Source organism: Pinus tabuliformis, chromosome 1_2 (assembly GCF_031772625.1).
Source record: "Pinus tabuliformis cultivar Carrire ecotype Pingquan chromosome 1_2, CPIR1, whole genome shotgun sequence".
NCBI lineage: Eukaryota > Viridiplantae > Streptophyta > Pinopsida > Pinales > Pinaceae > Pinus > Pinus tabuliformis.
Genome location: NC_142298.1, coordinates 272,825,383 through 272,851,349, shown reverse-complemented (window position 1 = coordinate 272,851,349; position 25,967 = coordinate 272,825,383). Strand labels below are relative to the sequence as shown.

The 25,967-nt window shown below is 44.2% G+C and overlaps 1 protein-coding gene across 3 annotated transcripts in view; it reads right to left on the bottom strand.

The window, feature by feature from the left end:
• LOC149205393 (uncharacterized) overlaps window positions 1-25,967 on the bottom strand; it is a 393,121-nt gene that overhangs the window by 255,406 nt on the left and 111,748 nt on the right. For 2 of the 3 annotated variants that reach the window (XM_089395036.1, XM_089395038.1), the window contains exon 3: window positions 664-688. In XM_089395036.1, coding sequence (XP_089251162.1) covers window positions 664-688 — 25 coding nt within the window. Of the gene's footprint in view, window positions 1-631; window positions 689-25,967 lie in introns of all 3 variants that reach the window. The other variant, XM_089395037.1, reaches the window with a different exon arrangement.

The following is a 25,967-nucleotide window of genomic DNA, read 5'->3' as shown; positions in this document are numbered from 1 at the left end:
AGGCATGATGTAACTAGTAACAAAAAAACTACAATAGATTGTCACTTCATGTTATCTCTTAGACTATCAAAATCAAAGAGGTAGAGTAGGTTTCAGTTGGGGAAATGGTCGAGGAAAAATCCATAAAGGTACAGCCTAAAGACATCCAACCAGTTAATGGAAACAACCTCAATATGAACCTGGAACCAAATTCATGTCATACTAAGCAGATGTTCTATAGTTCTTTGGACAGTTCACAAGCTTGATATACAAAATCTATACTTGAAATTCAAGTGATAAGTTATAACAATAAATTTACAGAAAAAAATTTGTAATATATCAGCACAAGAATGCATCATTAGTACAGTCTTCCCACTTATATCCATGGGCAAAATATGTTTTGCTAAATGAAAATTTGTGTACAATGGTAGAATTTAGCATGCCAAATATAGTTTCCAGGTTCCAATTTTTCTACGCAACCAGTGATTACAATCAGAAACCAGGTAACCTTTTCAACAAAATTGCTGTGCAGAAGCACATACTATCAAAATAAATATGTATTTTTTTTTCTCTCTTGGATTTAGTCTAACCAGAACTTGGCATTTTGATCATAGGATACCACAAGATATCACATGGATGCAATGAACTTCACCTAAAGACACAATGTACCACAGGCTGTAGTACCTTCTGCTTGTGAGCAATTCCAAATCTACAAAATAAATAGAGACAAAGTGTTAAAAGATGCACATGAATGATTGAAAAGATGAATACCCTACTCACCAATTACATCACTACGTAAAAAATGCTAACAAGTATTCACTAGCTTTTCTATATAAAACAAAGAATACACATTCGCAATAACAGCAGAACAAATGAGTAATAAACATAAACTTTTCATACATCACAATCTCAACCAAAAGGCCAAAAAAGCACCCTTTAAAGAAAGATATGAGGTAGTCGCACTAGCTAGGACCATATTCTGACTAGGAAATTGGCCCTCACAGCTCCTTCAAGCTCAACACTGAAGAAACTTCACAATCAAAGCAGGAGTTGATGACTTGAGAAGAGATTATTTGTGACTACACAATACAGAACATCCTGAGATACAGAATGGGGATAAGCATAGCTTCATATATGAAGTCAAGTTCATGGCTTTGGTGCAAGGTCTACAGATTTCTCTTAAATTGAGGATTAACAATTTGGTAGGGATGAGGGATTCCATGCTATTAATAAACTGGATCGAAAGGAAATGAATGAATACAAGAACCAATCAAAATGACTCCTACAAGACAGGAACATGGACATCATAGTGAAGGTCACACCTCGAGCTGGTAAAGGGTGTATAGATGGTAATGTGCCAGTGTTAGAGAGTGACAGCAATGGTGAGCCCAAGGTGCAAAAGATAGTCTCTGTGGGAAAGAGTGAAAGCTGCCTCCACAACAATCCATCTCGCAGATCTCCCCAAGTTGGTGAGACTATAAGTGATCGGAGCAAGACAGTTTCCAACTACTCATATGAGTGACAAATAAACATGAGAAGAAGAATATCTTGTGGCGGGAACCTAATTCAAGCCTGCATTACTTTGATTATTGATGATCCAAAGAGAGCCTTGACTAATCACTTGATGGGAATTTGATTCACACTCAATCCCCTTCAATGATTACTGCTACCTACCACTCTGTGGGTAATATCCATAGGAGAAAATTTTCTCCTAGATGGTCCTCAACCGGCGGCCTCTTTCAGCCACCAGATAGCTCAATGTGCCATTTTCTCCACCACCTAAGCCAGCCATGTACTCCATCGTCCATTTGTTATGATTGTATGTTTGAAGGTGGGCCTTCCAACCCCAAAGGTATGGCTTTTCATTGTGTAGTTGGGTATTTTTGTTTACTTATCATGGACACTTTTGGGCATGAATTAGTGGGGGGATTCGGTGGAAAGAATGGGCTAGGTCTGTACCCTTATCTCCTCTACCCGATTTGATGGTTAACCTTGTATCCTAGTCCTGTGGGATCTCCTTTATTGGCTACCAGGCTTTAGGGTGGCACTACATGGGAAACCCTGATTTTGGTTGTGTGGTCCTGCTTCCCGATACTATATACATTACTCTCCTCCGCTCATTACAACCCCATTCATCATTTTTCCCATATAAGTCCACATTTGTCCACGGGGTCCACAAGGAGTTAGCCTCCTCCTCCCCTTATCCACACCTTGGGTCGAGCCTGGAACGATGCCCCAGAGGTTGATGTAGCTAAAAGAAAACGAAAAAGCATAATATGACCACTCTCAATAGGAAATGTACCATAAAATGCAAAAGATGGTCGGGATATACAAATTTAGTGCGTGGGCAAAAGGCAAACAGGAGCCCTCCTCCTTATCTATGGCCATCACCCTGGTTCCTATGGGCCCTATATGAGGCCCCTTTATCATTAAAGAACCCATAATTGTTCCAAATCCGGGTGGGCGATCAACTACCCCATCTTAAGGGGGTGTCCACTGCTATACCCTACACATCACGCTCTCATCCCCTAGAGCCCCGAGCAATTATGAAGAAAAGCAATGAAAGGCAAAAGGCATATGAAGAAGGGTGGAAAAACAAAGGTCGAGGTAACTCATGTACCATGATTGCTCCCTCCTACATTCATATACCCAAGTGTGGGCTTCCCCCATTATAGCTACCCTTGTACCATGGCTTGTGGCTTGGATCCTTCCGTGGTGCCCCACTCCATTCCATCATTATATCACATGCCACCTACCACTTGACAGATGTACCATGGACATGTCACCCCCTTTGAAGGCTGAAACCACCTAACAGAATCTTTAGTTAACCTTTTTATTGAGCTTGGAGACCCCTGTACATGCCAAAGCCCATTATGGAAGGACGTGTCACTATGAAGTGTCCACTTGTGTTCCATGATTTGTAAGCTCTTTTACTTAATTACTCTAATGATTTGTTGTAAGGGAACACAAGGAGACGCATTGGATCTTATGCAGGATTAGAGATGGGTCTCCATTTGGGGTTTGGTCTCCCTATACAAGGTCTAAGCCCTCCAGAGGGTCGGTCACATTGGGACACTTGTAGGGTGGGCATCGAGAGCCATGGGACTGCATCACAACAGAAAGTAATGTAACACTTCATGGATGCCTCAGAACCACTCATTGATTGCTCGTGTTCCACCTCTTGGATGGGGATGATGCACCTGGACCATCTTGACTAGTTGGCTTCACACTGTTAGTTTTTGGTAGCATCGGAAGTGCTCTAGCCTTGAAAATTGGGGGAGAGGCTAAGGCACATGAGTTCTAAAGAACCCACAAACCGTTTGGTGAAATTCCACCCGAATTGTATTTTATTAAAATAATTAATATTTTTAATGGAGTGCCTAAGTGCCTAAGTCTAAACTTAGGGAAATTAAAATATTAATGGGTATTAATCAAAATATGGGTGAGAATGATCTAGAAGGAGGATCAAGTCATGTTTTAATCTTAGCCGTTCATTAGAGACTTAATCTCGGCCATTGAAGACTCAACAGGAAAATTATAAAATGGAGGCTTGGGGTTCATTTGGAAACACACGCAGAGAGAACGAATTGATCTGGAGTTCGATTTTTGGGGCTAGGAAGTTGAGAAATTCGAACTAGGTGATCATTCAACAGCAGAGGGGCAGTGAGAATCCGGGAGGGCTTTTCGGAGAATATTGACAAAGAGGCGGAGAGAGCTCGCAGAGAGGCAGCGCAGTAGCCGGGAGAACTGATGCTAGCCAGTCTTGGCCCACATAGCCTTGACGCAGAGCCAAAAGGGCCAGCGCAGAGGGGAAAGTTGCCTGTCAAGCAGAAGTCGGAAGGGCTGACACAGAGCCTGAAAGACTGACGCAGGGGAAAGTTTCCTGTCAAGTAGAAGTCGGAAGGGCTGACACAGAGCCTGAAAGACTGACGCAGGGTCAGCGCAGAAGTAGACGGGGTTAGCTAGTGTTGTTGTCGGATCAGCCGAATGAAGTGAGGTAAACTCACTCAAGTTTTCCACCAGTATTTTCTCTGTAAAGGATTGCTAGATGAGCATCCTAGATTTGTATTCAGATATTTCTCCTACATAATAATAAACCCTCAAAATTGTTGCACCGATTTTCCTACAATAGGTTTTTCCGGGGACTATTGAGTCCAAAAATAAGTGTGTCCTATGTATCTTGTTCTTTGCTCTGTTTTCTGTTTCATGAGATCAAATATTTAATTAGTGTAGGCTGCAAAAGTAATTTGCTTCAATATTCAGAAGAATAAGTTGATGAATGTAATTTAAAAATCAAGTAGGTGAAGTAGATTCAGATTTGTTGCAGTAGGCGTTCCTTCAGGATAGGAATTTTCACACACACTCGCACCATACACTTGGCAGATGCTCCACAGTCCAGATGAGGATGTGTCTCACCATACGAGACAATGGCATGGCTTATGTCATCATTCCAGCGCTTTCAGATGGTATATAGGCATTATCGATCCACTTGGAGACCCACGAGGCTGTCACTGTGCCCCCACACCCATTTGGGGCACCATGTTGGATTTGCTTGGATATCAAGGGGCCACCCCCTTGATCACTATGTTTGAACCCTATTCTCTCACATTGCCACATTTTGGACTCCACTAGGCCTCCTCAATGGCCTAACAACTCATTGTATCTAATATTTGCCTTCTTGAGAGGCTTTATCTTTGTATTATTCAGCTATCTTGGTAGGCTTGTCACCAAGTTATGTCACTATTGTACATTACTTTATTATTTGGGACTTAATTAGGCCAATTAGGCTATTCAAACCTCCTTATGGATTGTATGATTAGATGAGAGGCTCATTCATTCCGCTCATCATCATTGGAATTGGATTAGTATCTCTTGAGATTTTTGCACTTGTTCTCTTGGACAAAATTTGGAGTTTCTTGATGCACTATGATGTTTGGATTTTTGTGATTATCTTTGGAGCTTCTACTTATGTGAAATTGATGAATGGATATACTCTCTCTCTCTCTCTCTCTCTTGTAAGTAAAATTTAATGCTATTTCATTTTCTTACTTGTCTAATGCATGAGATGTTTTATCATTATTCTTGTATGGGCCATAATTGATGTGAAATTCTTCTTAAAGCCTTGAATAATTGATATATTATGTGCGTTGTCATTGAGAGGGAGGGTGAATGTTCCTAAAGGAAACCTAATAGGTTAACAAGCCATGAAACTTCATCTCTTTTGCAAGTCGAAGTATAAATCTCTAATAACCTAGTTGTTGCACATGGAAGGGGCTAGCAATGGTCAATTGGTGCTCCTTAGCATATGACAATTCTCGTGTATCTGGACTCCATTATCCCAAAGATACAAGGCGATGATCCTCGCTTTCCTTTGGTGACCAAAATAACCCTTCTTTTCTTCCCTTCTCCATTTTCTAGGCCTAACCCTAGAAGGCCTCTTAGGGCATCACACGAAATCATTTGAAGCCATCAAAAACCATTGAAATTCGGTCTAGAACTACGTTGGGGTCTTCTCAAGGGATCCTACAATTTTGAGCTCAATTCGACGGTGGAATCCCGAGATATTCCAAGCCCCAGCTCAAAGATTGTTCTTCTCCCTAGGTCCCCTTGGCTTAGTGTCTTCATTTGGATCACTGCATTTAAACTCCAAGAGAAAATTATTCCTTTGATCCTATTCTCCTCCCAAACCTGGTCAAGCCCATCTATTGATGATCAACCCCACACCCTTGACCTAGTGTTGAGAAATCTAGGGCATTCAATATTAACAATTTCTCTGCTTGATAATTGCTTTTGATATGCTTGTTCTTCAATTACTTATGATCTTCCACTTTGTTAGTCCATTAGTGTGTTCTTTTTCATCAAGACAATTAGCAAAATAAAGACAAGTGACACAGAATATAGGCTTCTCCAGCCAGGGCCAAAACCTCTCACCTCTAGAGAGGAAAACCCGATAAAATTCTTCTTCTAGATCTTCAATTGATAAGTACCATGACAATGACACTGACCCTTGACTCTTAGTATCCTCTTTCAAGAACCTTGTCACCAACCTAGTCTTCCTTGCTCTTCCTTCTCTTACTTCTTCTAGAGAAACTCGGTCTCTACTTTTTATGGTGCACCTTCACAATTTCCCTAGAGAATCTCGGTCTCTAGGTCTTCTTAGAGAAACTCGGTCTCTACTTCACTATTCCATAGGATTCCTTCCTTCACTATCCCAGAAGAAACTTATTCACTGCCTCCCAAAAGATTCCTTCTTCGTTGCCCCAGAAGAATCTACTTCGTTGTCCAAGAAGAATCTACCTTGTTGCTCCAGAAGATTCTACTTCGTTTGCCCCAAAATATTCTTCCTTCGATACCCTAGAAGAGTGTCCTTTTTCCTTGGAGAAAACCATTTCTTATTGCCTCCTTTTTCGCACTTCCTTCTGCACTTCTTCACTAGAATTGAGTTCGAACTTGATGCCTAGAATGATGGTCGAGTTCCCCTACTTATACCCTTCTTCTCTGGGTCTTTAGGCTGACTTGACAACTACATGTAGGCCAACTTGTTCTAGCAGCTTCTTTAATGTTTGTAGGCCGACTTGAAGAGGTTTGGTGACAAGTTCTTTGGAGTATAATTTACATAGACAAGATGACCTTTTACATAGTGTAACATGGTTCATTTACATGACAATGACTCTTATATTTTATGACTAGATGACAAATAAATCCTAAAGACTCTCAATGGGAGTCTTGATCAAAAACAAAATTCTTGCTCATGAAACCCAGGAAGCAAGTCAATAAAATAATTTTCATTTTTCTTAGTTACAACTTTCAACAATTTGGGTCCACTTGGGTTCTTTGTGGTCCCGCAACCTTGTGATTCAAATTTCACAAGGATTACATAGAAACCTTTTCTCTTTAAGGATTCTTAAATCTAGGATACCTATTGTCAAGGGATATTCCCCATACCTAGGTCTAGGTATCCTTTTCAGCCCTTCCTAGAGAGCTAATCACCTTGCTTCTAAAACAAGTAAGCCATTTATTTGAGCCTCTCTTGTGAATAGGCTTTAGGAATCTCTCCTCATCTCATCATTGATCTATCCATCCTTGTGATTCCTCTTATACCAGATCTCCTCCCATTGGTGAAAGTCCATAAAGAGCAGGGAGCTTTAGTTGAGGTGACAGTGGACTATTTCTCCATTGTTGCCACTTGATCTAGTAGGTGCTCTATAGGATCCCCTCCTAGGACCCTTGATAGTATGAGCAGTAACATTTTTGGTGCCATTTCTGGGGGCACAAGACGTGTGTCTTGTTCCTCATACGACATTATTGACATATCATTTTAGCGACTCCATTGGAAGAAGGAAGCCATAGTTCTTCATTGAACTTCAAAGTCAATGCTTGTAGGGTGAAGGAAGCATTTGTTAACGAAATTTTAGTTCACCTTGGCGACTCCCATGATATCAACATACAAAAATCAATGGCTATCAAAAGGCTCCATGAGTGGTTCCCTTCTTTGGATATCACATGGGTCCCGGGATAACTGAATGGCCTGGATTGGAAGTTCATGTGAAATATGCCACAATTTGAGGGTGATCCATCTATAGCAATTGACCACATAGCAAAACTCATCAAGCATGCTTCCGAGGTAAATGTGGTTCATCTAGATAGCCTCATCGAGTTATTTATTGCCTCTATTGAATATAAGCATTGAGGTTGGCTTGATTCATGTGAGCCTGAAAGCATTTCATCTTTTACCGAGTTGATCAACAAATTCTTAAAGTATAAGGGGCCAAAATTCCAATCTAATGAAGCTGCTTGTGAAAGCCTAGAGGTAGCCCTCCAAAGGGAAGGTCTCATTAGTCAAGATGAAGAGGTTGGAGAGGACCTTGAGAATCTAAGTGATGAGCGGGAGGATGAGTCCTCCTTGGGTCCACATGATGAAAAAGATGATTTTGAGAACACGTGTTGGGGAGGATGAGTCTATGGAAAGTGAAGTTGAGGCTAACCTTACCTTTCTCAAGGATATTACTCCTGGTGACTCTCTTTTTGAGAACCTTGGGGAACACGATCCCATTAGCCCCTTGGAAGTTGACATTGGAGATTACTTCCACATTGAAAAGGAGAAATGGGAAATCGTTGGTCCTCAATTTGATTGTGCTCCCATTTATGACACCGACAAGGAGGATGAGGTTGAGATTGGTCTTCCCTTTCTCTCGGGCATTATTTATGATGACATATCCATCGATTCCCTTGGGAAGGAGGATCATTATTTGCCCTTGCATGAAAGAGGGCGGTCAAAAGTAATTGACTCTTCATTTCGGGAAGACCCTATCTTTGATACTAATGATGATGGAATTGATAGGGCCCTTGCTCCTACCTTCCTTCCTTGTGATTCTGGGAGTATATTCAAATCACTTGAGCCTTTAGAATATGATTTTCAGGAAAAGAATCCCGTTGAATACAATACTTCACCTTCCCCATCGCCTTTCCTTCTTGTTCATCATTTTGAGTCATCCATAAGTGATTCCCTCACCCCTTGTCATATGATCTCAAGTGACCATGAGCCCTTCCCCCTTCTAAGTATAGTGTCAAGAAAGAGCCCCTCATTGAATATATTTTACCTCCTCGAACACACCCTTAGGATTATGATCACTTCATAACCACCCCTCTCCAATGTGACCATCACATTGAGCAACCCATTTGTTGCACTCCTTCCTTCCCTCACCCACCTTTCCCCTCCCATCATGACCTTGTGGCATCCACAAAGCATAATATTATGAACAATGATTGTGATAGGGAGTTCATGAGCCTGATCATTGATTCCTCCATCCCGTGCTTAGAAGGAAAGCTTTGCACTTCTAGATTGACTTATTTTCCCTCTTCTAGGACTTCTTTTACATTGAATGGATATCATATTTTCCCACCTCCCACCCGCATCATCCTCCACACGATTTGTCCATGTTCCCTTTGGGATGTGCTACATGAGTAGTCATATAGGCACGCACATTTATATTGATTTGATGAATTGTTGGTTGCACTGGTTTTATGAATACACTTATTATAAAACTTGTACCATATGCTTGTTAGGTTAGAGTGCATTACATGTTCATCTTACAAATTAGAACTAACATCATATGACATTATCATGCTAGAATAACTGCATTAGATTAAAAAAGAAAAAATCTTGTTGATTTAGAATAACTGCAAAAACATGCTCCCTCATCTGCTCGATTTGTGACATGTGCAGGTCACAGGTCTACAATTCCCAAGAGATTGTTGGTGTTCTCATGACCTCCCCGTTAGAGTACTTTCGTGCACTCTTCTAAGAGATCATGTCCCAGTTGGAGCCAAATGTTACCCACCACTTTACGGATAATATCCATAGGAGAAAATTTTCTCCTAGATGGTCCTCAATCAGCAACCAGCAGCCTCTTACAGCCACCTAATAGCTCAATGTGCCATTTTCTCCCCCACCTGAGCCAACCATGTGGTCCCTCACCCATCTATTATGATTGTATGTTTGAAGGTGAGCTTTCCAACCCCGAAGATATGGCTTTTCATTGTGTAGTTGGGTATTTTTGTTTACTTATCATGGACACTTTTGGGCATGAATTAGTTGAGGGATTCGACAGAAAGAATGGTATAGGTCTGTAACCTTGTCTCCTCCGTTGGATTTCATGGTTAACCTTGTATCCTAGTCCTGTAAGATCTCCTTTATTGGCTACCAAGCTTTAGAGTGGCACTACATGGGAAACCTTGATTTTGGTTACGTGGTCCCGCTTCCCGATGCCATATACATTACTCCCCTCCATGTTGAAGTTTCTAAGTTTACTTAGTTAGAAACGCTCCATGCACTTTATCTGATTTATTCCTACCTACTTCTTATCTTAACAAGTTATTTACAATGTAAACACTGAAAATAAACACTAGTGCATGCTCAACATATTATAGATCAGCAACTAAAAGAAACAAGAACAAACACAACACATGACACCATTATTTTTGGATTAATGTCCCCGGAAAAACCCAGTGCCGGAAAACCGGTGGAGTTATCTGAGAGTTTTCTTATTAAGCAATATCTGATAAAATTGGCAACCAGGGCAAAACTTCATGTGGGTCATCTTATTCATGGCTGATAATATTTTTATTAGATTCCTCTCGTCGAGAGGTGTAGGATTGATATAAAGATCATCCGATTCCGATAAGTATTCATGGAGATATGAATTTATTTTGATTATGGAATTATTATCAAGCCGACCTACAACTCATGTAGGCTCAGAAGCCCAACAGTCGCATCTATTCACCCACCAACGTTGTGTATAAATATAAGAGGACTTTTTCTCATTTAGACTCACTCATCTCATCACATCTCTCTCTACTGCGCAGATATGAGTCTCTTCTCTACTGCGCTGAAATGGGTCTCTCTCTCTCACACATGTGAAACCGAAAGCTGTTGAATTTGAAGCTGCAACTGCAGAAGTAAAGATTGACTTGCGTGGCCTAGAAGATCTCCTCTTTGGAACTGCACTGTAGGTTCATCTGAACCTCCTCTGAAAGCCGCAACTTTTGGTGGTGGAATGAAGTCAATCTGACGAACGGTTTGCAAGATATCAACTGCCCTAGTTTGAAGCTGGAAACTGCTGAAACTGAAGCTGCAACTGCAGAAGTAAAGATTGACTTGCGTGGCCTAGAAGATCTCCTCTTTGGAACTGCGCTGTAGGTTCATCTGAACCTCCTTTGAAAGCCGCAACTTTTGGTGGTGGAATGAAGTCAATCCGACGAACGGTTTGCAAGATATCGACTGCCCTAGTTTGAAGCCGAAACTGCTGAAACTGAAGCTGCAACTGCAGAAGTAAAGATTGACTTGCGTGGCCTAGAAGATCTCCTCATCTGAACTGTGTTGTAGGTTCATCTGAACCTCCTTTGGAATCCGAAACTTTTGGTGGTGGAATGAAGTCAATCCGACGGTCGGTTTGTGAGATATGGTCTGCCCTAGTTTGATAATGAAGCCGCTAATGCTGATGTTGCTGATCTAGGGTTTGCTACTGCTGATATGAATCAGATTTATTGTACTATTTCTCTCTGCTGAATTATTGAAGATAAAAGAAGATTTGATCAAAGGGTTTCCCCACACATTGTGGGGTTTGTCCCTGGCTAGCCGCCACATCTTGTGTCTCTTGTCTTGGCTTGTTTTCTGTCGATCGTTTAATGTTCTATCTGCACTTTACTTTATGTACATGTGATTGCTAATCGGTGGAATATAATAAGAAAAAGAAGTAAACTGTTATAAGCATAGAACATACCATAACTTAACATGGTATCAGAGCTGAGGTGAAGACAAAGCCCGAGCAAGAGCAAGAGCAATCATTGAAGAGAAGATTGGCAAGGCTATCATAAAAGAACTATGGGGTCCTCAACACTCTTTCCTGCCGAAGACAAGCTCCGTGAGAATGCTGACTATCACGGATGGAAGATGTCTATCGATCTAACCCTTGAAGATCAAGGAGTGCTGGACCATGTAAGAGGCAATATTGTTGAGCCTTCATCAAATGCATCTGCTGTTGCCTGGAACAAATTGAAAAATGGAGAAGTCAAAACAAAGAAGATCATCCGGGACTCTATCGACAAGCGCTTGGTGGCCTACATCTCTGATCTAGACACCTCCAAGGAAATATACGACAGACTGGTGAGTTTATTTAAAGTTAATGATGCAAATCAAGTTTTGTTTCTTAGAAATAAGTTGAGGGAAATCAAGAAGGGTAAAGATGAAAGTATGCAAGCATACTTCTTAAGAATCACCGAGATCAAGAACGATCTCCTATCTATTGGGGAAACCATTACTGACAGAGAAATGGCACTCACAACTCTCGGAGGATTACCATCTGAATGGTATGTGTTCAGGACTACTCTTCTGAACTATAATGTAATTCCTGGTTTCGAGGAATTAATGGCTAGATGCATTCAAGAAGAAACAAGGGAAGAAGTGCAAGAAATGCCCATGCCTAAAGGTCCTCCTGCTACCTTTTCTTCTCATGCAAAGAAAAGAAATAATTCCAGGATTAAATCAAAAGGAAAGGCTGGACCTAAGGCTAGAAGAAAATGACGATGTTTCATTTGCAATAAAGCAAGTCACTATGTATGAGATCATGAGCATCATGATGAATGAGATCATGGACATAAAGGGCAACAAGAGATCATGGACATATAGGATAGCATGATGATGATGCACACTAGTTTGAGCAGCATTATGATGGATAAAATCATGGACATGGGCAGCATGATGATAATCATGATTAGAGAAGCATTGTACAGTATGCAGTGGTGCAACTCGAAATCCCTCTAATGGCAATCAAAGGAATGAAAAATTCAACAGCAAGGTAAGAGGAGAGCTGGGAATCAAGGAAGAGGACAAGCATTCAAGAAGGCTAGAAATTCTAAGAACCTAGTGTCCACCTTGGCAATGGAAGACAGAGGCTACAAGGTAACCTTCAGCAATGGCAAGGTATGTATATGGAAAAATAATGTTAAAGATGCCTTTACTCTTGGGTTTAGTGTTGATTCATCATATCAGGTCGATGGAAGTCTGCTAGGTGTCATGTCTTGTGACACAACTCTTTAGTCCGAACTTTGGCATCGGAGGTTTGCCCACCTTCATTACAAAGCTCTACCCGATGTAAGACAGATGGTAACAGGGATGCCCGAATTCCAAGTAGAGAAAGAAGGTGTATGTCCGGGATGTGCCAAAGGAAAGCTCAAAAAGGGGACCATTCCCCTCAAGCCAAAGCAAGACCTTCAATATATTACAACTGGTTTACTCAGGCATACCTGAGATTGGCATTAAGAGGGAGACTACTACACCATATACTCCTGAACAAAATGGTGTGGCAGAAAGGAAGAACCGCTCAATTATGGAAGCTGTCCGGGCCATGCTACATGATCAAAGTCTTCCTAAGTTTCTATGGGCAGAAGCTGCAAACACTGCCGTATATGTACAAAATCGATGCCCTCATCAAGCATTGGGTTCCAAGACTCCTGAAGAAAAATTCACCGGTAAGAAACCTGATGTTTCTCATTTTAAAATTTTTGGAAGCCCTATATACTTTCATGTGCCGAAAGAGAAAAGAAATAAATTGGGAGCATCTGGAAAGAAGGGACTTTTCGTGGGCTATGGTGAAAATACTAAAGGCTATAGAATCTATGTAGCCGGTCAAAGGGAAGTCATAATTAGTCATGATGTCGCCTTTGACGAAGATATGGCTCTCAGCAAGGTGATCAATCTTCCGACTTTGAGGAGCTCTCAAGAAGCCGACACCAGGGAACCAAAAGAAAAGGATGATGAATCAATGCCTGATGTAGAAGAACCCATGGATCCGATTGATCCTCCTCCATATGAGCCTTCCTCTTCTAGGAAGAGGCCTTCATGGCTTAAGGGGTTACTTGATGATGCTGAAGGACATGCTGCACCCCGAGGAACCTTTCGTGAAAGTAAGAAACTTAACAGGTATCAGGGATACCTGACCATCATGAGCACGATCATACAAAATGAACCTTCATCATTCTCAGATGTCATCAAGCATTAACTATGGAAGGATGCTATGACCATAGAATATGAGTCTATTATGGAGAATGATGTCTGGGAAGTAGTTCCCAGACCCTGGACAAGACAATTGTTACTTCAAAATGGCTTTACAAGATAAAGCATGCAGCAAATGGAAGTATGGAAAAGTATAAGGTTCATTTTGTTGCTCGTGGTTTATCCTAGAAGGGAGGTATAGACTATGATATTTGCACCTGTTGCCAGATATACGACCATCCGCTTGATCATAGCCCTTGTGGCTTCACAAGGATGGAACCTACATCAGATGGATGTTAAGACCACGTTCTTGCATGGTTCTATCAAAGAAGAGGTCTATGTGGAGCAACCTGAAGGATTTGAGATTTATGATTGAAAATCTCATGTATGCAGGTTGAAGAAGGCTCTCTATGGGCTGAAGCAAGCACCCCGAGCATGGTATGAGAGGATCGATAGCTACTTGATGAAGCTGGGATTCACTAGGAGTGAAGCTGATCCTAACCTTTACTTTAAGGTTGAAGATGACAAGCTTCTCATACTGGTGTTGTATGTGGATGACCTCTTTCTAACAGGTGCAAACCCTCTCATTCACAAATGTAAGAGGGAGATGGCTTCTGAATTTGAAATGAAGGACCAAGGACTTGAAGTGTGGCAGAAGCCAAGGGAAATTTTCCTATCTCAAGGAAAATGTGGTAAATATATTGGAAAGATTCGGTATGATGGACTCCAAGCCTGTGACTACCTCGAGGATCTTAACTTTTAGAAGTTATATGGTAGTGATGTCGGACCAGACTTGGGAAACGCCTCTGAGTTTCAAAAACTCATTCACATTGATGTTCTTGGTGAACCTCTGTCCGAACATATGTTTTGCGGTTAGCATTGTGAGCTCATATTTGGTTGAGCCTCACTGGATTGATGACAAGAATCTTATGAGATATCTTTGTGGTACAATGGGTTAAGATACACTGCCGGAGATATAAGACTACTTGGATATACTGATGTTGATTGGGCAGGCAGTGTGGTGGACCATAAGAGCACTTCCGGGTGCTGTTTCACCTTGGGATCTGCTTCGATATCCTGGATGAGCAGGAAGCAGAAGTCAGTGGCTTTGAGCACCGCCGAAGCAGAATATATTGCTGCTAGCATGACCTCGTGTGAGGCAGTCTGGTTGTGAAAGCTCTTCAGTGAGCTGTTTGGATTTACATTGGATACCACTGTGATTCTCTGTAACAACCAGAGGTGGGATTCGATTATTGAGGAATCCCGTATTCGTCGATTGCTCCAGCAGATAGACATCATCTGGGATATGGTAAGTTGGTGAGCAAGGAAGCTCGATCACATTAAGATGATGTACAGGTTGATACACCTTGTCAAAGCCCTGAGGAAAGATCTAATCTGTGATTTTCCCAAACGACTTGGAGTCGGCAAGAAACCCTTGTACAAGGGTCCTGCATGTTGCATACATTGAGCTCTGGGAGCTCTAAGGGCTTGCGGTTCCTACTGGAGCAACATATGACCACAGGGTGACTCACCCTCCCCTGGTGGTGCACACTGAAACAAGATGATTCGCTCTCTTGTGGGACAAGATGATTCGCTCTCTTGTGGAACAGGATGATTCGCTCCCCTGTGTAGCAGGATGATTAGTTCTCCTGTGAGGCCTGGATTGATGTGTTCTCCATGGCAGCCTGGATTGATGTGTTCTCCATGGCGATTGTAGCAAGATTGATGTGTTCTCCTGTGAGGCCTAGATTGATGTGTTCTCCATGGCGATTGTAGCAGGATTGATGTGTTCTCTTGTGAGGCCTGGATTGATGTGTTCTCCATGGCAATTGTAGCAGGATTGATGTGTTCTCCTGTGAGGACAGGATTGATTAGTTCTCCTGTCGAGGCATCCTACCCATGCAGTCTGGGACTCATGGGAAGTACCTCTCATCTGATCAATGAGCAGGGAAATGAAGTTAGGGACCATAGTAGTACCGATGGACGCATCGTTGTAACTACCGTACTCCCTACGCTAGGATGACCTCCATTGATCTGGGATCAATGATACTGGTCTGGGACCAGTGGTAGGAGTTGTACCATACTATGACGCTGACTTCGGGTCGGTTGAGACTGGTCTGGGATCAGTGGTACATACTCTGAGACTGACTTTGAGTCAGTGGAGGGTGATATTGGTCTGGGACCATTGGAGTTGTACTCACTATGACGCTGACTTTGGGTTGGTTGAGACTCGTCTGGGACCAGTGGTACATACTCTGAGACTGACTTTGAGTCAGTATGATACATCCTCGATCATTTCTTCTTCTTCATAATTCGGACAAAAGCAGAGTAGAACAGAACAATGCAAGAGCAGCGCAGAACAGAACAAAACAATACAGATCAGTGCAGGGCAGAACAAGACAAAGCAGAACAGGCAAAATAGAGCAGAGCAGGGCAAGCGTCAGGCTGTACAAGGCAGTGCATTTGATGGATGAATAGTAACGACCGATAGACAGATTGCAGATGAAGTTCTCCATGGTTGAGAGGGAGTGTTAAAATTGGCAACCAGGGCAAAACTTCATGTGGGTCATCTTATTCATGGCTGATAATATTTTTATTAGATTCCTCTCGTCGAGAGGTGTAGGATTGATATAAAGATCATCCGATCCCGATAAGTATTCATGGAGATATGAATTTATTTTGATTATGGAATTATTATCAAGCCGACCTACAACTCATGTAGGCTCAGAAGCCCAACAGTCGCATCTATTCACCCACCAACGTTGTGTATAAATATAAGAGGACTTTTCCTCATTTAGACTCACTCATCTCATCACATCTCTCTCTACTGCGCAGATATGAGTCTCTTCTCTACTGCGCTGAAATGGGTCTCTCTCTCTCACACATGTGAAACCGGAAGCTGTTGAATTTGAAGCTGCAACTGCAGAAGTAAAGATTGACTTGCGTGGCCTAGAAGATCTCCTCTTTGGAACTGCACTGTAGATTCATCTGAACCTCCTCTGAAAGCCGCAACTTTTGGTGGTGGAATGAAGTCAATCTGATGAACGGTTTGCAAGATATCGACTGCCCTAGTTTGAAGCTGGAAACTGCTGAAACTGAAGCTGCAACTGCAGAAGTAAAGATTGACTTGCGTGGCCTAGAAGATCTCCTCTTTGGAACTGCGTTGTAGGTTCATCTGAACCTCCTTTGAAAGCCGCAACTTTTGGTGGTGGAATGAAGTCAATCCGACGAACGGTTTGCAAGATATCGACTGCCCTAGTTTGAAGCCGAAACTGCTGAAACTGAAGCTGCAACTGCAGAAGTAAAGATTGACTTGCGTGGCCTAGAAGATCTCCTCATCTGAACTGCGCTGTAGGTTCATCTGAACCTCCTTTGGAAGCCGAAACTTTTGGTGGTGGAATGAAGTCAATCCGACGGTCGGTTTGTGAGATATGGTCTGCCCTAGTTTGATAATGAAGCCGCTAATGCTGATGCTGCTGATCTAGGGTTTGCTACTGTTGATATGAATCAGATTTATTGTACTATTTCTCTCTACTGAATTATTGAAGATAAAAGAAGATTTGATCAAAGGGTTTCCCCACACATTGTGGGGTTTGTCCCTGGCTAGCCGCCACATCTTGTGTCTCTTGTCTTGGCTTGTTTTCTGTCGATCGTTTAATGTTCTATCTGCACTTTACTTTATGTACATGTGATTGCTAATCGGTGGAATATAATAAGAAAAAGAAGTAAACTGTTATAAGCATAGAACATACCATAACTTAACAATATCATAGTACAATCTGGGTGCCGAAACTAGTGTAATATTCCTAATTAACCATGCGTAATTGGAATATTCGATTTTGCTCAATTTTGCCTTCTATAGTTATTTATAAATAAAAAGGTGAGGAAAGGGGGACATAACTCACTTTTTGAATAAAGTCACTCCCTAGTAGCACAACGTTGTAACTGAGAAGGGGAGCCAAGGGGGCCAAAGGACCACGTAGAGAAGGGGTCCCACGTAGACACTTGGAGGGACTGTGCAGATGAAGAAGGAGCACGTGGCAAGAGAGAGGCTACATTAGAGGAGGTGGGCCTTAGGGTTTTCAGAGAGGCCAACGCTATAAAGGAGAGAGGAGCCTCCTCATTTGGGCATTGGATTATGTTGCATTTGAGCTAGTCACTTCGACTTAGAGCACACTGGCTGTTTAGCCTGTCTGCAGCACTGTTTAGTGCATCGAGTGCCTCCGTTCGAAGATCTCACCCTTAGCCCCGAGGGACTTCGAGTGCCTGCTCGAGCAAGGTAGTTTCATCAGTATTTTGCAGGAGGAGGGATCTCTGGAGTTGAGGAGGAACTGAGCATTTTGATGACTGCGTAGTCTTGAGAGGAGAGGACGCAGTCTCTTTTGGTAGGAGCTCCAAATTGGGTTTATGTGGAGGATTTGAGCTTGGAAATTGAACAAGGGATCAGCCCTTGCATATTGGAGGATTTTAGCAGAGTCTCGGGTGGAGTTTTGGAGGATTCTCTTCAAGGGCAGCACAAAGCCTTGAGGGATAGCGTAGATCCTCAAGGGGGTGATTTTCAGGAGTCAGTTATTTTAGAAAAGCTTTCTGGGTTTTTCTGGGTTTATTGAGCTGAGACTGATTCCAGAGTTTCAACATTTTCTGAGGGGAGAACAGCCTCAAATCCTCACTTGATTCCAGTAGTAGCAGCAGCACAGCAGTTCTCCGGCAGCTTTGACGCAGTTCAAAGAGAGGCCATTTCCTTACCATTCTGTGTATTTCTTCACTTGCCTTGTGCAAGTCGAGGTGCTATCTTTATGATCACCTTTTGTACTCTTTCCATTATTCAGTATAATAAAATGGCTTAGCATTTCTCTCTACATTTCTCGAGTATCTGCTTATATTCCATGTATACATTATTATATGTTTCACTACTGTTATTTTTTTTTGTCTCTTTGAGCTCCCCAGCTACTATACCACTTGTGTGTTATTCTCCTATACTCTTAGACAGAGTCTGGAAAGGGCTAGCTAGCCTCCAGATCTCGTCCTCTTTCAAAGGCGACATATCTGGTAAACACCCTCCCAGTCCATCTCTGGTTGCAGTTTGCTTGTGTTTGAAGGATACCCCTGATAAGGGATATTACAGTGGTATCAGAGCATAGATCTGGCTCAGCCTGTGGAGCTAGCAGTCTATGACACCGAGGGAGAAGCCCTACATCTGTTACAGAGGTAGGAAATAGAGAGATATTGAGCGTAAGTTGGAGAACACCTACGGAGAGGGAGACTATGTTCGGGTGGTGGACACAGAACAGGAGCCTGTCGTGAACACAGAACAAGAGGAGCCTGTGGTGGACGCAGAGCGAGAGGATCCGATGGCAGATGATGACGAGAAGAGATTTGCGGACATGCTCCTCAAATCAGTGCAGGATCTGTCGAGGCAGATCGAGGTGATGGGACAGAGATTCACGGCGGTGGAGGCTAGACAGCGTGAGAACCCACAGGTTTTCCAGGTTGGTGATGGATAGAGTACATCCCACCATTTACCGGAGCAGGGTGCCACTCAACGTCATATTACTCAGCGGATGGCTTCACATGCCCCTACACGCTCTACCATGCCCATTTTCCTAGGAGCAGCCACGGGCGCCGGAGCCCAGCAGGAGGCAGAGCCCGGTCATATGGGCGCTTATTTTGCAGAGTACTAGGCCTATGGGTAGGAGTTCAGGGATGCTCTCTCGTTCAGAGACTTTGTTCAGCTCCAGCAGGATAGTAGACCAAGCGACAATCACAGAGGATACCGGCATTATCATGGTGGAAACACCCACCGCACAGCTAGTAGATTCCACTTGCCTACGTTTGATGGCTCATCAAACAATTCGGCAAAGTCTTGGGTGGAGAAGCTGGACATCTATTTCCAGCTTAACCAGATGTCGAAGACAGAGGCCATCAAGGTGGCGACATTACATTTGGATGGTGAGGCCCAGGACTGGTGGTTCCATGGGATGGTTACACTCGGACACTCCACAGTGACGACATATGCCGAGTTCACCAAGAGATTGATAGAGAGGTTTGACCGGAGGGATCCGGAACAGCACTTTGTTGAGCTGACGAGGCTCAAACAGACCGGGAACCCAGAGACCTACATTGCAGACTTCTTGAGGGTTTCAGTGATGGTGCCAGATCTATCCGCGGCACGGAGGATCTACATGTTTGTTGAGGGGTTAGCAGAGCCACTTCGGGGTCTAGTCAGATCCACTAGACCAGCCACACTCCAGGATGCTATTAGCAGGACCCGGGACTTACAGGATGCCTTACCCAGGACCCAGACATCTCACTCCCAGAGACAGGCTTTCCAGCCTAAGGGGAAGGATGTGAAGATTCCGCCTCCAAAGGGGAATCCAAGACGAGCACAGATTGATGATGATGCCAGGTGGGAGCTAAAGAAAAAGCGGTTGTGCTTTACCTGTCAGGAGCCGTGGGCACCAGGACAAAGATGTGCTGCTGGCAAAGCACATTTTATTGAGGTCTTCTCCGAGAGCAGCGAGGAAGAGGATGAGGAGGATGATGTGGAGGCAGGAGATAGTCATGTCGCGCAGGATCCTTTTCCACCTCCACCACCACCAGCAGGTGGTGCAGCTTTTGCACCTACCAGAGGGGCCCTTGCAGCGTTGCGAGGAGTTCCCAAGTATTTGACGCTGCGCGTACGGGGGACAGTACATGGCCAGCAAGTACCAGTTTTGGTTGACAGTGGGGCAACCCACAACTTCATCAATGCACAGATGGTTGAGCGGAGAAGTATACAGACAAAGAGCTTCAATGGATTTTGCGTTTTGGTCCTAGGAGATCAGACCATGCTGTGTGCTCGTTATGTCCCAAAGTTATCAGTGACGATGGGCACCTACACACTGACTGACCACTTTTTCATGGTCAATATTCCGAACACCAACATGATACTGCGTGTTCAGTGGCTTATGACTCTAGGGAAGGTCACGACAAATTGGAAGGCCCTAAAGATGGAGTGGGATGATGAGAAGACAGGGAGGCATGAGAAGATACGGGGACAGCACACATATCCGCCCCACACTGTTTCGGCTCATCGGATGGAGGCAGTCTTCCGGAAGGGAGACATAGAGTGGGCAGTGGAGCTGCGTGCATCAGAGGCAAGGACTACAGGGCAGACGGTGCACCCAGAGATACAGTCCATCCTTGACCAGTATGCCACAATGTTTGGGGAGATTCCGCCGCGACAGCCACCGGACCGGGGGTTTGAGCACACCATTGAGCTTGAGCAGGGGATATAGGCAGTGATTACTACCCCCTATAGGCATCCCAAGGCCTATCGAGATGAGATTGAGCAGGCCATTCAGGAGTCGCTGGCTCTTGGACACATTCGTCCGAGCACAAGTCCTTTTGCTTCTTCCATGGTGTTGGTGAAGAAGAAGGACGGCACATTGAGGATGTGCATTGATTACAAGGCCCTGAACAAGAAGACCCTGAAGAATAGGTACCCCATACCCAGGATCGATGAGTTGATGGATGAGTTGAGAGGAGCACAGTTCTTCTCAAAGATTGATTTGAGATCTGGGTACCATCAGATTCGCGTGAGGGAGCAGGACATTCCCAAGACCGCCTTCAGGTGTCACTATGGGCACTTTGAGTTTTTGGTGATGCCCTTTGGGCTAACCAACGCCCCAGCTACATTCCAGTCCTGCATGAATCACATCTTCCACAGTCACTTAAGGAAGTTTGTGTTTGTGTTCTTTGATGATATTCTCATTTATAGCAGGACTTGGGAGGAGCATCTCCAGCACATTGAGACAGTGTTGCGCATCTTGGAGCAGCAGTTCTATGCCAAGCTCTCCAAGTGTGAGTTTGGGTTGATGGAGATGTTGTACTTGGGACACATCATAGAGGTGGATGGAGTGAGAGTCCATGAGGAGAAGATCAGGGCCATCAAAGATTGGCTGGAGCCGAGGAACGTGACAGAACTTCGGGGATTCATTGGCATTTGTACTTACTACCGGAAGTTCATCAAGAGTTTCTCACAGCTCGCTGCACCCCTGACAGATCTGACAAGGAAGGGGGCATTCAGTTGGTCGGATACAGCGCAGCGAGCCTTTGACAGGCTCAAGGAGGTTATGAGTAGCTGCCCAGTGCTTGCATTGCCGGATTTTCGCAGCCATTTGTTTTGGAGTGTGATGCGTTGGGAGAGGGGATCGGCGCAGAGTTGATGCAGGGAGGTCACCCTATAGCCTTTCAGAGTCGGAAGCTCCTTCTGCATGAGAGGTTGTATTCTATATACGACAAGGAGATGCTGGCCATTATGCATGCATTGGCCAAATTCTGGCAGTATTTAGTGGGTAACAGGTTCAGGGTGAGGACTGATCACAATAACCTCAGGTTCTTTTTGGAGCAGGAACAGCTACAGGAGAGGCAGCAGAAGTGGATCAGTAAGATCCAAGCGTATGACTTTGACATTATGTCAAGGGTATGAACAACGTGGTAGCAGATGCCCTTTCACATAGACCAGCCACGTTGTCTCTTATGAGCTTGGACACAGACTGGAGGGCTCGACTCTTAGTAGAGTACTCCAAGGACAGATTTGCATGTGAGGTTCTGGATGGGCAGGTGGTGGATGACAGGTACAGGGTAGTCGATGAGATCATCTACTATAGGGACCGAATCTTCTTGACTAAGGGATCTCAGCTCAAGAAGAAGATACTTCAGGCATCACATGATTCACCATTGGCCGGCCATCAGGGGTTTACCAAAACCTACAGGGCCATTAGAGAGAGGTTCTCATGGAAGGGCCTCAAGGAGGACGTACTCCAGCATATCCGAGAGTGCGATATTTGCCAAAGGAACAAGGGGGAGATGAGCCATCCCGCAGGATTATTGCAGCCTCTCCCCATTCCGGAGGGGAAATGAGAGTGTATTTCGATGGACTTCATCACAGGGTTGCCCCTGGTGCAAAGCAAGGATTGTATCTTTGTCATCGTTGATTCACTAACAAAGTACGCACATTTTTTCGCCATATCCGCACACTACACAGCAGCGCAGGTGGCCGAGTTGTTCTTCAGAGAGGTCTTCAGGCTACATGGTCTTCCTAAGACCATCATCATTGACAGGGACAGCCGTTTCATGGGCGAGTTTTGGCAGGAGCTTTTCCGGTTGGTGGGGACAGAGTTGACACCAAGTACCAGTTATCACCCACAGACGGACGGGCAAACAGAGATAGTTAACAAGTGGCTGGAGGGCTACTTACGTAACTATGTCGTGAGCAGCAGCGAGCATGGCTGAAGTGGCTGCATCTGGGGGAGTACTGCTACAACACTACACATCACATGTCCATTGGTATGTCACCATTTTATGCTTTGTATGGATATCATCCTTTATCTTTTGCTGACGTGATGTTTGGTGCTAGCAAGGCTCCGAGAGCCAAGATTTGGATCCAAGAGAGTCAGGATATCCTCCGAGCTCTCAAGGATAATATGGCTACAGCGCAGAACTAGAAGAAGCTGTATGCTGACAGGGGTCGGGTGGAGAGACAGTTTGAGGTAGGGGACTTGGTCTACCTATGATTACAGCCATACCGACAGTCATCACTGAAGCAGAAGGGAGCTGAGAAGCTCAAACCCTGCTTTTATGGACCATACAGGGTGATACGCAGGATTGGATAGGTTGTGTATGTATGAATTGGAGCTGCTCCAAGGCAGCGAGATTCATAACGTTTTTCATGTATCATGCCTAAAGAAGGCATTGGGGCAGCAGGTGACAGTGACAGATGAGCTACCACCCACGGATGATGAGGGGCATTTGGTGTTGCAGCCAGAGGCTATTATTGATACCAAGGAGAGGCAGCTGCGAAGCAGAACGGTCCGAGAATTCTTGGTGAGGTGGAAGAATTTACCAGATGAGGATGCCACTTGGGAGAGTGAGAAAATTTTGCAGCATCCATCACTTCAATTGCTTGAGGACAAGCAACATTTTGCCGGGGGAGACTGTAATATTCCTAATTAGCCATGGCTAATTGGAATATTCGATTTTGCTCAATTTTGCCTTCTATAGTTATTTATAAATAAAAAGGTGAGGAAAGGGGGACATAACTCACTTTTTGAATAAAGTCACTCCCTAGTAGCACAACGTTGTAACTTAAAAGGGGAGCCAAGGGGGCCAAAGGACCACGTAGAGAAGGGGGCCCACGTAGACACTTGGAGGGACTGCGCAGATGGAGAAGGAGCACGTGGCAAGAGAGAGGCTACGTTGGAGGAGGTGGGCCTTAGGGTTTTGAGAGAGGCCAATGCTATAAAGGAGAGAGGAGCCTCCTCATTTGGGCATTGGATTATGTTGCATTTGAGCTAGTCACTTCGACTTAGAGCACGCTGGCTATTTAGCCTGTCTGCAGCACTGTTTAGTGCATCGAGTGTCTCCATTCGGAGATCTCACCCTTAGCCCCGGTGGACTTCGAGTTCTTGCTCGGGCAGGGTAGTTTCATCAGTATTTTGCAGAAGGAGTGATCTCTGGAGTTGAGGAGGAACTGAGCATTTTGATGACTGCACAGTCTTGAGAGGGGAGGACGCAGTCTCTTTTGGTAGGAGCTCCGGATTTATGTGGAGGATTTGAGCTTGGAGATTGAGCAAGGGATCAGCCCTTGCATATTGGAGGATTTTGGCAGAGTCTCGAATGGAGTTTTGGCGGATTCTCTTCAGGGGCAACGCAAAGCCTTGAGGGATAGCATAGATCCTCAAGGGGTGATTTTCAGGGGTCAGCTATTTTAGAAAAACTTTCTGGGCTTTTCTGGGTTTATTGAGCAGAGGCTGATTCCAGAGTTCAACATTTTATGGGGGGGGAACAGCCCCAAATCCTCACTTGATTCCAGCAGTAGCAGCAGCACAGCAGTTCTCCGGCAGCTTGGACGCAGTTCAGAGAGAGGCCATTTCTTTACCATTCTGAGTGTATTTCTTCACTTGCCTTGTGCAAGTCAAGGTGCTATCTTTCTGATCACCTCTTGTACTCTTTCCATTACTCAGTATAATAAAATGGCTTAGCATTTCTCGAGTATCTGCTTATATTCCATGTATACATTATTATATGTTGCACTACTGTTATTTTTTTTATCTCTTTGAGCTCCCCAGCTACTATACCACTTGTGTGTTATTCTCCTATACTATTAGACAGAGTCTGGAAAGGGCCAGGTAGCCTCCAAACCTCGTCCTCTTTCAGAGGCGACATATCTGGTAAACGCCCCCCCAGTCCATCTCTGGTTGGAGTTTGCTTGTGTTTGAGGGATATCCCTGATAAGGGATATTACAGCTGGCCTACCCAACAGAGAATTTCCTTAGCAGTAATACCTCTCGGTTTCTAACAAGTCTACTGGTTGAAACCCCGGATAATCCTTCCGACAGCTACTCAACACCATTCTGCCCTAGAAACCCCAACATCTACCCAATCAGGATTGCGTTAGCCTCTCCTAGCCCAACGCTGGCACTGTGTCAGCCTATCTTGGCTTGCGTCAGCCCCAGGAGGTCCTGCGTCAGCTCTCTGAGCCTCCACGTCAACTACGCTGGGCCCTCTGGTGCTCTGCGCAACACTTAGCTGCCTTTGCGTGGCCTTGCGAAAGCACTGGCTGCTCCTGTGTCTCTCTCTCTAGCTACTCTACTACTAACCCAGCACTGTCTTTGCCTCTCTATCTCTCTGTACTCAATGCCCCTCAGCTGCTCTCCCAATCACTGATTCTATCTCTCTTAGCAAACCCTGCTCTAAAGAATAGAATAACTGATCACTCTGGTCTGTTCTCCAAGTGACCCTCAAGCCTCCTCTTATACTCTTCCTGCTGACATATCAACGGCCGAGATTAAGTCCCTAATCAACGGCTAAGATTAGATCTGGCTTGATCCATGTCTTTTGGACTACTCTAACACAGATTCATATTAATACACATTAATATTTTATTTTCCCTAAGTTTAGACTTAGGGACTCCATTAAAAATATTAATTATTTTAATATCTCCTAATCTGTTTAGAATCTGCCCAAACCCTTTCTGGGTATTGGAGATCTCATGTGCCCCAACCTTTCCACCAAATTTTGTGGCTAGAGCACATCCAATGCTACCCCAAATCAACACTCCTTCTTAGCGAGGATTATGTTCTAACAATACTCCTCACCGAGTATTACTCTGATCATCAGGCATCGGTACATGTGCTGATGCTAGGCCTTCCTGCCCAACGTCCTCTTCACTGCTGCATCCTGTACTACTGCCCATGGTTCTGCCACTGCCACTGCTACATCTGTACGACAACTCCCTTTGCATCCGTGCTGCTGCTAGTCATTTCTCCCAGCACTGCACCTCCTCTCATCATGCTACATCGTGATGCCCACTGTTGCACTGCAACTCAGTTACTGAGAAGTAAGTAACTAATCTCCCAACTGACCTCCCTGTTGGGCTAGAAACACCCACTGA